General features: G+C 37.6%; 1 protein-coding gene across 2 annotated transcripts in view; it reads right to left on the bottom strand.

The window, feature by feature from the left end:
* Positions 1 to 12,582, bottom strand: part of GRID1 (glutamate ionotropic receptor delta type subunit 1) — a 666,917-nt gene that overhangs the window by 105,702 nt on the left and 548,633 nt on the right. For both annotated transcript variants that reach the window (XM_067710323.1, XM_067710322.1), the window contains exons 11-12: positions 8,670 to 8,994; positions 7,339 to 7,477 (exon numbers count right to left, since the gene is read on the bottom strand). In XM_067710323.1, the coding sequence (XP_067566424.1) occupies positions 7,339 to 7,477; positions 8,670 to 8,994 (464 nt within the window). The remainder of the gene's footprint in view (positions 1 to 7,338; positions 7,478 to 8,669; positions 8,995 to 12,582) is intronic.

Genomic DNA, 12,582 nt, shown 5'->3' with positions numbered 1-12,582 from the left:
TATTCCACTATCCTCTTATATAGGCAGAGATATGAATATATGGTTTCACTCTTGATTCTGAAAGAGAAATAGCAGTGCATGCAAATTTAAGCCTAAAGGAAACCACTGGAGGTTAAAAGAGGATGCTTAATTTCTAGTGGGGGCAAGGTGGTGGGAGAAACACAGTAATAACAATGGTAACTGAATGTTAAACTTTATGAAAATAATTAAGAATGCATAAAAATCATGTAAACATGATAGCAGTAAGAACAAATGTATTTATATCGTAATACCTGTCAACTGTATTTCAACAAATTAGATAGTCTACCTAGAAAAAATGGACAAATTTCTAGAAATGCACAACCTACTAAGACTGAATCATGAAGAAACAGAATATCTGAATAGACCTATAACTAGTAAGGAGATCTAATCAGGATCTAATCAGAGAAGCCCAGGACCAGGTAGCTTCACTGTGGAATTCTACAATTTAAAGAAGAATAAACACCAGGACTTCCCTGGTGGCTCAGTGGTTAAGAATCCACCTGCCAATGCAGGGGACACAGGTTCGATCCCTGAGAAGATCCCACATGCCATGGAGCAACTAAGCCCATGTGCCACAACTACTGAGCCTGTGCTCTAGAGCCCATGAGCCACAATTACTGAAGTCAGTGTGCTGTGCTCCACAACAAGAGAAGCCACTGCAATGAGAAGCCCGTGCAATGCAACACAGAGTAGCCCCTGCTCTCTGCAACTAGAGAAAGCCCACGCGCAACAAAGAAGACCCAATGCAGCCAAATAAATAAATAAATAAATTTTAAAAAGAAGAAGAAACACCAATCTTCATCAAACTCTTACCAAAAAAATTCAAGAGGAGGGACTACTTCCTAATTCGTTTTATGAGGCCAGCATTACCTTGATACTAAAGTCCAAAAAAGACACTACAAAAAAAGAAAACTACCAACCAATATTCCTAATGAATGTTGATGCAAAACTTCTCAGTGAAATACTTGCAAACTGAATTCAACAGCATATTAAAAGGATTATGTACCATGACCAAGAAGGATTTATTCCTGGAATGCAAGAATGGTTCAACATAAAAAATTTTATCAATGTAATATAGCACATTAACAGAATGAAGATACAAACCACATTATCATCTCAATGCAGAAAAAGCACTTGAAAAAATCCAGCACCCTTTCATAATAAAAACTCAACAGGCTAGGAATAAAAGGAAACATCCATAATGTAACAATGGTTGAGAAACCCAAAGCTAACGTCATACTCAATGGTGAAAGACTGAAAGACTTTTCTCTAAAATTAGGAACAAGACAAGGATATCTTCTTTTACCATGTAGTACTCAACATAGTACTTGAAATCATAGTTAGACAATTAGGTAAGAAAAAGAAATAATTGGAAATAAATTGGAAAGGAAGAAGTAAAAGTATCTCTGTTGTCAGACGTGATCTTACATGTAGAAAATGCTAAAATTAGACAGACACATATACACACACAAAACTATTAGAACTAACAGACTAATTAAGCAATGTTTCAAGATACAAAAATCAATGCACAAAACCCAGCTGCATTTCTATACATTCAGAATGAACAGTCTGAAAGGGAAATTATAAAAACAATTCCAATCACAATAATATCAAAAAGAATACAATACTGAAGAAAAATAACAAAAAGGCAAAAGGCATGTACACCAAAAACTAAAAATTTTGGAAAAAAAATTTAAAACGCAAATAAATGGAATGAATCCTGTATTCATGGACTGGAAGACTTAATATTGTTATGATGCCAATACTACCTAAAGCAATCTATAAATTCAATGCAACCTCTATCAAAATTCCAATGATGTTTTCTGCAGAAATAGAAAAATCCACCCTAAAATTCATATGGAATCTCAAGGGACATCAAATAGCCAAAACAATCTTGATAAAGAACAAAGTTGGAGATCTCAAACTTCTGAATTTAAAATGTACTACAAGCCACAGTAATCAAACCAGTGAGGAACTGGCATGATGACAGACATACAAACAAATGGAATAGAACAGACAACATAGAAATACTGTCCCATAAGTGGTCAAATGATTTTCAACAATGTCAAGATTTCTTAGTTATGACAACAAAAGCAAAGGCAATGACGACAACAAAGAAATAGATAATTTGGACTTCATCAAAATTAAAAAAAAAAAATTCTGCATCCAAGGACACTATCAGCAGAAAGAAAAGGCAACCCATGGAATGGGAGAAAGTATTTGCAAATCACATATCTCGTAAGGGATTAATATCCAGAATATAAAAATCTCCTACAACTCAGGAACAAGCAAACAAAAACAACTCAATTAAAAATGGGCAAAGGACTTGAATAGAAATTTCTATAAAGAAGGTATGCAAATGGAAAATAAACACATGAAAATATGCTCAACATCTCTAATCATGAGGGAAATGCAAATCAATACCAAAATGAGATCACTTCATACCCATTAGGATAGCTACTACAAAAATAAAAACAAAAACAAGCGTTGGTGAGGATTTAAAGAAATTGGAATCCTTGTATCTTGCTGGTGGGAATGTGAAATGGTGCAGCTACTATGGAATATGGTAAGGTAGTTCCTCAAAATTATTAAACATAAAATTTCCATATGATCCAGCAATTCCACTTCTGACTATATACACAAAAATATTGAAAGCAGGGACTTGAACAGCTATTTTTATGCCTATATTTATAGCAGCATTATTAAATAATAGCCAAAAGATGGAAGCAACCCATGTTCCTGGACAGATGAATAGATCAATAAAACGTGGCATATACATACAATGAAATGTTATTCATCCTTAAAAAGCAAGGAAATTCTGACACATATGACAAAATGGTGAACCTTGAAGACATGCTAAGTGAAATAAACCAGTCATACAAAGACAAAAACTGTATTATTTCACTTATACGAGGTACCTAGAGAGTCAAATTTATAGAGACAGAAAATAGAATGGTGGTTTCCAGGGTCTGGGGAAGAGGGGAATAAAGAATATTGTATATATATTCGCAAGATGATGTGATCTAGAGATAGTAGTACACTATCTGTACACTATCTGTACACTATCTGTACACAGTGCAGAACACTGTGATTATACTTAATGACACTGAATTGTATACTTAAAATGATTAAAATGATAAAATTTATGTTATGTATATTTTACCACAATTTTAAAAACAAAAAAACAACAAACATGCATTTTAATAATATATTCTAATATCTAGGTAAATTTGTTTTTTTAAAAAAGTAAAGTTTATTCAGTAAGTAAAATACCAAAAAATAACAATTTAAAAACTAACTTTAGAAGACTATCCATTGAATAAATTGGAAAAAAAACTAATTACCTCCTAAAAAGGAAGGGATCAGACAGCTTCAAAAATGAGTTGTTGGGGCAGGGGTGCAGTGGAACAGAATAATATAGGAGCAAAGTTTTTGTACACTATTAAAATAAGGTAGTATTAATCCAAGTTAAATTGCTATAAACTAAGATATTAATTGTAATGCTTAGGGTAACCACTAAGAATATAACTCAAAAAATATATAGTAAAAGAAACAATAAGGTAATTAAAATGGTATGCAAAACATATCTACTTAACACAAAATAAGGCAGTAATGGAGAAAATGAACAACAAAAAAGATGTAAGACATATATAAAATGAATAGCAAAATGGCAGAAGTGAAGTCTTCTTTATCACTAATTACATTAAATATAAATGGATTAAACTTTCTGATTAAAATGTAGACATTGGTAGATTGAATTAAAAACCACAATTCAACTATTTGCTGTGTAGAAGCTCCTCGCTTTAGATTCAGAGACAGATAGACTGATACAAAAGGATAGAAAAAATATTCTGTACAAACAATAATCAAAAGAGAACTGGAGTGGCTATGCTAATGATCAGAAAAAGTAGACTTTAAAACAAAAATTTTATAAGAAACAAAGAACATTATATAATGATAAAACAGCCATCAATAAGAATATATAACAATTACAATTATAAACATATACACATGTAACAAATGAAGAGAAATTGATAAAATTGAAGGGAGACAGAGGCAGGTCTACAAAAATAGTTGGAGATTTCAATATCCCACTTTCAGTAATTGATAGAACAAGGCAGAAGATCAAGTAAATGAAAACATGAACAACACTATAAACCAACTAGACTTGATGAAATAGACAATATGAATTGCCCTATAGCTATGAAAAATTTAATTCAAAATTTAAAAGCTCCAAAAATATGAAATCTCCATGCCTCGATGGTTTCCCTGGAGAATAATGCCCAACACTTAAAGATGAATTAACAGCAATTTTACATAATCTCTTCCAAAAAACAGAAGATGATTTCCTAAATCACTTTATGAGGCCAGTGTTACCCTGATATCAAAACCAGACAAAGACACTACAAATAAAAGTACAAACCGATATTTCTTCTAAGTTTGGATGCAAAAATCCTCAACCAGAATATCAGCAAACAGAATTCAACAATATATGAAAAGAATCATAGACCATGACAAAGTGAGATTCATTCAAGATATACATTTGAAAAAACAATCAATTTAATCTACCATATTAATAAGTTAAAGAAGAAAAAGCATATAATCATGGCAAGTAATGTAAAAAAAGCATTTGGCAAAATCCAGTACCCATTCATGATAAATATTCACAGCAAATCATGATCTTTTGGCTTAAAGCAATTATAACTATAATTAATGCAACTCCTGTCAAAACCACAGAATTGTTTTATATAGCCATAGACAAACTTATTCTAAAATTTGTATGAAAAATGCAGGCCCCAGAATAGTTAAAACAATCTTGACAAAGAACAATAAAATGGGAGGAATCACTATGCTCAGTATTAAGGCTTACTGTGCAGCCACAGTAATCAAGACAGTGTGCTATTGGCAAAGGAATCAGCACATAGATCAATGGAATGAATAGAGAACCCAGAAATAGACCCACATAAATATGTTCAACTGATTTCAGACAAACTTAAATAGTAATTAAAGTAATAAGTGGTGCTATAGCAATTGGACATCCATAGCCCAAAAAAAAAAAAAAAAGAGAACTCAAACTTCACACCTTATACAAAAATTAACTCAAAACTGATTGTGGACCAAAATGTAAAGTGTAAAACTAAAAAACTTTTAGAAGAACAAGCAAACAAACAAACAAACAATCCCAGATTATCTTCAGGGTCTAGGGCTAGGCAAAGAGTTAGGCTTGATACCGAAAGCATGATCCACAAAAGAATAAATTTATAAATTAGACCTCATAAGAATTAAAAACTCCTCTTTGTGAAAGACCTTGATAAGAGGTTGATAAAACAAACTTCAGAGTGGGGGAAAATATTTGCAAACCACACATCTGGCAAGAAACCAGTGTCTACAATATATAAAGAATTTTCAAAACTCAATATTAACAATCCAGTGAGAAAATGGGCAAAACACATGAAAAGGTATTTCACCAAAGAGAATACACAGATAGTAATAAGCACATGAAAAGGTATTCAATATAATTAGTCGTTAGGGAAACACAAAACCACAATGCACTATCTCACCATGCCTATCAGAATAGTATAATAAAAAATAGTGACAACACTAAATATTGCCAAAGAGGCAAAGAAACTGGATCATTCCTACATTACTAGTAAGGTAAAATGGTACAGTCACTAGAAAGCAGTTTGATCGTTTTTTAATAAAACAACATGCTATTACCACAGATGCAGCAATTACCTTCTTGGATGTGTATCACATATTAATAAAAACATGTTCACACAAAAACCTACATACAAATGTTCACAGTGGCTTTATTCATAATTGCCCAAAACTGGAAACAACCCAGATGTCCTTCAATAGGTGGATTGTTAAATAAACTGTGTTACATTGGCTTCTACCAAGCAAAAAGAAGCAATGAACTATTAATACACATAACAATTTGAATGAATCTCCAGAGAATTATACTGAAAGAAAAAGTCAATCCCAAAAGTATGATTCAATTTATATAACATATTTGAAACAACAAAATTTTAGAGATGGAGAACACATTAGTGTTTTCCAGGTGTTAAGAACAGGACTGGAGGGAAAGAAGTGCAAAGGAGGTGAGTGTGGTTATAAAAGAACAATACAAATCTACACATACGGTAAGATTGTGTAGAATCAAATGCACACACACACACACACACACACACACACACAGAAATGAGGGCAAGTACAAATGAGAAAGCTGAATAGAATCAGTCAATTGTATCAACATTAATATCCTGGTTTTGCAAAATGTTACCATTGGGGCAAATTTGTTAAAAGATATTATGAGATCTCTCTGCACTACTAATTATAATTGCATGTGAATCTATAATTATCTCAATAAAATGTCAATTAAAATAAAGACTAGATAATGTCATTCTGAATTTTGAATCCTAATCAAGAATCTGACCTCTTTCAAATAGGCAGTTGGGAGCTATAGAAGCTGGTTGAGTATGGATGACTTGATTACAGGGCTATGGATCAAAAGAATCAATATGATGATAGTAAGTATGATGAATTAAAGGAGAAATTACTGAAGGCAGGGACACAGAAAACCATAATCAGGGATCAAGTAAGAGGTGATACTGAAGAGGGTATTGCACCCAAGGAAGTATGGACTAGATCTTTGCCTTTGGTCAGTTCAGTGATGACATATCCAACAGACATTCACTTTATCCAAGCTCTTTTGTAATTCACACAGTATGTGAGAATCTGACTATAAAGCAAAGGCATTTCCAAGTTATTTCACTATGTTGAATTAATTCTTTTATGCCATATTTTTAACATTTTGGTTAAAATGAAACATTTTTAGTCCTTGGTTTCAATAATTTAACAATTTTGTAACTGTAAGTGACATAAATTTTCTAATCACTGTGATAACTGGCATGTTTTAAAAAATAATTTTTAGATGTTTGAAGATTGGAAAAATATATTAGACTTGTGGTTTTAATTAATTTTAATTAAATGTTTTAAATTTTAGATTAAATAAGTTTGTAATCAATGTTGAAAGGTCTGAGGACTTTTAATTTGTTAATTTTTAATGTTTTGATTTATTAGTCTTATAAGCAGAATTTAAATATTCAAAGAAATGTTATTTAATGAATTTATACATTGTTTAATTGTGCATGAAATAAAATACAACAGGAGTGATGCTCCTCATGCATTAAAGATTACTGTCATCAAATTGCAGATCTGGAATCTAAGTCCTTCTCTGCCTCCTTGACACCAGGCTGCCCTGGCTAGGTCTGCATCCTCTCTTTTCAGCCTTCTGGAAGGAGTAATGGATCTTACCTTATGGGGTTATCCATCCTGGACACTGTGAGGAAGGCAGCAAGATTGGCTGTGTAGGAGGAGCACACAATGAGGGTGAAGAGCCACCAGCTGCCCATCACGATTCGCATGGCCATGGAGTTCGCTGAGGATTCACCACCTGCAGGAGGCAGGCAAAGGGGATTGGTCCTGGGCTTCTGCTCTTGCTTTGCATCTCCAGAGAAATTCTCTGCCCTGCGGCCAGGCATGAGGAACCACCCCTGGTGGTGAGTTGGGGATCAGGAAAGTGACTGCCGGCTGGTTATGGTGGGCTCTGACAATTCTGGGGAAAAAATGCTAGGACCACCCATCTCGGAAAGGGATGGCAGACCACAAAATACGGAAAAGCTAGCACTGGCATTTTTAGTGACAGGATGTTTCTCAAAATGCCAACAGTAGAGTTCTGAATATCAAAATCTTCTAGTTAGAAGATTCTACCTCACTGTGTTGAGAACTTTCAGGGCTGCAACCCTATGTAATGTCCCTTTCCATTTTAAATTCACATGGAACAGTCTCAGCAATTCTGTAAAATTACCTCCTACCTGGAGGATTTCCTGGCTTTCTTTTGAGAAATGAGATGCACCATATCACTTTTATTATTACTCAGCCCTCGCTAGATGACCTTTTTTTTTCCCTATGATTTTCAGAAATCACTGCATGTGATTTGTAGTCAGAAGCTGCCTCTTTGAGGCCAATTGTTTCTCCTTGGTCCCTTAGGTGGTAGCAGAAGAAAACTCCTCACTGACTATTCTTATATAACCTCTCAAGCAAGTGATACACACATTTGCCATGGTGCAAATAAGGCTAGGACTCACATTAGGAAATTTGCAATTTGTTGTTTCCAGTCAAAACTGCACAATCCTGTAACTCCCCAAGTGCTATCCAGACTTCTCAGAGACAGGAGACTTTGTATCTCAAGAATGGCTGGAGTACCGCTTAGATGATTGCAAAACAATTTTGATTTTTTATCCCATTAAAACTTCAAATTTAAACAAGATGGAGTTTCTGACAACCCTGTCTGCATAACAATCAATCTAATGTGGGAGGCAAGGAAAGTGCAAAGCAGAACTCGCAGGTTAATTTTATCTAAAGTGGAAAATCAGGACTTGAAGTTAAGTTCCGTGTTGTGATTTCATTTAGTTCCTATCTGGTATTACTCAGAGAACCTGGGAGCAGCATATTAGGACTACCTTAGAGATTAAATAAAATTGCATTTAAAATGACTTTGGCAAAATGCGTCCAAGAACTTTGCCAACGGACAAGTTCTTCCAAGCCCCTGGGGCTCTTCCAACATTGAGAAACCAGGAGGGTACCTTGCTGTACGAAGGCTCCGTAGACGATCCAGATGGCACTGTTTAAGGTGGCAGAAGCAGATGGCCGGGGCTGGGCAGCACTCTGAGCCCTCACGGCCTGTATCCGGTTCAGCACAAATATCATCACGCCAACCACAGGGACGGCTGCTGCAATGCAGGCCCACACGGCAAAATCAAAAGGAGCAAAAAGGGAGAAGATGCTGATTTTCTCCTCGGGCTTCTTGATGAGGATCCCCACCGAGTAGTCCATGTACCGCTTGCTGAAGTCCACCACGCTCTCCCTCTCCGGGGTGATGGTGATGGCGGAGATGGCTAGGTCCGCTCTCTGAAAGGCAAACCCATCTCATCAGACAGCAGTCCTCAGTTTACCACTAGGTTCTACCCTGGGTCAAGGCCTGTCCTCTGCCCTTTGGGTTGTTCAGTTCAGAGGAAATGGACTCAAGAGTTGACACCTCGTGACTTTGAATGTTGTAAGGAAAATCCAGCACTAAGGTGTCTCTTATTACCTCTTTCACCTTACAAACTTCTCTCCCAAACGCTCAAAACTCCTGGAAACCACTTCTGGAGAAAAGAGTCTATAACCATCTTCATTCCTGTGTGAATTACAGTTTTTCTTCACTTTCTTAACAGTCCCCTTAGTGAACTATCTCCTTTCTTTTGCTGGTATTTCCCTCTTACCGCCCACCCCCATCCCTGCCCCAACTCCCTTCTATCTTCTTCTGGCCTCATCTTCATCCTTCCTATACTTCAAGGCCACAGGGACACTCCATTTTTCCATCAAACCTCTCCAAACGCCATTAGCCCACACAGGTATCTCTCTTTTCTAAAATACTTTAGAAGTTATATGGTGAGTATATAACTGCCTTGAATCTCATTAGTGTATCAGGCCTAGATTGTTTTATATGCAGACTCTATGTCAGAGAATAACATCCTCCAAGAAAAAAGGGGTCATCCACTTCCTTTGATCTTCTGCCTGCCTTAACTCATGGCTTCTCAGACATATGGGCTGCTTCGTCCTTTAGTAAAGCCATGCTGCGAAGGGGCTCTCTGGGCATCCTGTGCTGCGACCTCAAGAGTATCTCCCAAGATTTTTGCTTTCCAAGATGAGCTTAATTTAAAAATAGACAAAGAGGGCTTCCCTGGTGGTACAGTGGTTAAGAATCCGCCTGCCAATGCAGGGGACACGGGTTCGAGCCCTGGTCCGGGAAGATCCCACATGCCACGGAGCAACTGAGCCTGTGCGCCACAACTACTGAACCTGCGCTTTAGAGCCCGCAAGCCACAACTCCTGAAGCCCAGGTGCCTAGAGCCCATGCCCTGCAACAAGAGAAGCCACCACAATGAGAAGCCCGTGCACCGCAACAAAGAGTAGCCCCCACTCGCCGCAACTAGAGAAAGCCCACGAGCAGCAACAAAGACCCAAAGCAGCCAAAAATAAAGAACTAAAATAAATAAATTAAAAATACCTTAAAAATAAATAGACAAAGACCCATTAATAGTCTCATGCTCTACTAACTGAGCTAGTCGGGCACCCAAGACTCCATTAAGATGGAACTAGATTGTGAGGTTAAAGCTGCCAAGACTGGTGGAGACTAGGATCCTTATGCCTAGGTGGATGTCAACGTAAGAGCATTAAAATGTACAGTGATCATCCCTATCTTGGCTCTGGGGTCTCTTAAGTAGGAGGCATCGTCAGAACTAGGTTTATTTTAGAATGACCAGTTGTGACAGCTGAGCCAAACTACATATTCAAATTGGGGAAAACTATATAGAAGGATTTTATCAGGTCCAATATGCGGGCTAGAGGGGCAAATATACTGACTTCTAAACTGTGAAATCCAACAACATATCTAGAGTAAAGAGAAAAAATGGTGGAGGTGGCCGTGTCAGAGATCTCAGACTTGCCACATCTGCATCTCTGGTTCTTGCTTCTCTTCTCAGAAACCCACGATCCAGGGAGGTTTTCTGGCTTTTTTGGTTTATTTGTTTGTCTGTTCTGTTTTTGTTTTGTTTAAGTTTGGAGCATATTTAATGACAGAGAAAGAAATCTAGGGGATCAGGATAGGTTAACAACAAAGAATGGAGGGAAACTAATTTATGAAACCAGGTCCAGAGGAGGCACAAGAGAGTTGACTCGTGATGCTGGTGGAGGGGTGAGCTGTAACAGGAGGAAAAACACTCCCCCTACCCCGAAACTGGAGGTGAGGGCACGTGTCTGCAGATATGAACTCACAGGAAGTTGAAGTAGAATCTCATGCCCAGATGTCTCCATTTCTTTCCCTAAAATAAGAGCACTTTGTTTTCTAATTTAAGATAGAAGATTATTAGGTTGCTTGAGGAGAAAGATAAAGTTTTGAAACAGTCTCTAAGGAATGTAGCCAAGGGGCCCAATAAAGGACATGTTAAGGAACTGTCCCAAAGGCCCAGTTGAGTTGGGAGGCCACACATTGTTCATACATCCACCTGGACAAATTTGTGATTTTCTCCTCTAACTGCATACAGCAAGCTGGATGTCAGAGTCAGAGGGTAGATAATAGAACCAGGTCAGGGTTTCAATGTAACAAGAAATCAAGAATAATTTAGAAGAATCATACAGGATGAAGGGAACAGGGGTTTATCTGGACAGCCACAGAGGATGCACCAGGAAAGGATGCAGTAACAGAAGGGCACAGAAACCTTAGAGAAGAATGAAAACTCAAATACATGTGCCAAGTGAAAAGGGCCAGACACAGAAGACCACATATGCTATGACTCCGTTTATAGTAAATGTTTGTAAAAGCAAATCTATAGAGCTAGAAAGCAGATTAAAGGTTGCCTCCGGCTGGGGCTGGGAATGGGATTAACTGTAAATGAGTATGAGGGATCTCATTGGGGTGATGGAAGTACTGTAAAACTAGATACGGTGAAGATTGCACAACTCACTAAATTTCCTAGAAATCACTGAATGATACATCTGACATGGGTGAATTTGATATATAACTTTTCCCACAGTAAACTTGTTGTATGTGTTTTGTTTGTTTGTTTTTTAAGCTTAGGAGAAACCGGAGAGAATACAAGCCTCGTGTCTGCATTCACGGGTTATAAAGCAGAGGACCTGTGCTTTAGGAACAAAGGCCAGAGTCAGAAGGACGACAGGATTTAGTTATGGATTGGGACAGTGACAGTGACATGCAAGACGCTAACAGGGTACATGGGGGCAGGTCCTCGAAGGTCACTGGAGGTGAAGGGATCAAAGCACTCGAAGCCCAGGGTGGTCCGTAGGGATGTCAGAAACATCAAGATTGATGGCAACAGTAATACTGGAGAGGGGGGGGCTTGAGCAGATCCACCAATGTAAATCGTTGTCAGGAAATGACCTAGAGGTCCTAAGACGGAAGGGTCAAGGATGGGGAGACAGCAAATTGGCCTCATGCCATGAATCTAAATGAGGACCCAGGTTCTACAGGAAGGAGGAAGATTAATGATTTGAAATTAATCTGAGGAGCTGGGGAATGCCGTATCACTTATACGTAGCAATGCAGACACACCCACACACTCAATTCACCTACACACATGCATGTGGACACACACGATATACACGCCCACTTGTGGGCCTTGAAGAAGAGAACAAGCATGCATCAGTTCCCCCCAACCACCCCTCGTGAGAATTGGGTTCCTACTGCAGCCCAAATGTGGGAGTGGATTTCATGAAGTGTGGATTACAGAACAGGCACAGTGGACACGTTTCAAAGGAATGAGAGCAATGGGCACAGAAGGAAAACACAAAGTACCAGGGAATTAGAAAATAAAAGAGCAAAAATGGGTATAGCAGGGAGGAGGCGGGTGGAGGAAAAGAGATCCTTAGTGTGTGGAGCGTGGTAACTGTGGTCTGTCTAGCTGGTCCCAAGATTCCAACTTCATAATGGGCCCAATG

The sequence above is a fragment of the Pseudorca crassidens genome, chromosome 16 (genome assembly GCF_039906515.1).
Source record: "Pseudorca crassidens isolate mPseCra1 chromosome 16, mPseCra1.hap1, whole genome shotgun sequence".
NCBI lineage: Eukaryota > Metazoa > Chordata > Mammalia > Artiodactyla > Delphinidae > Pseudorca > Pseudorca crassidens.
This window is presented reverse-complemented; position numbering and strand designations above follow the sequence as displayed.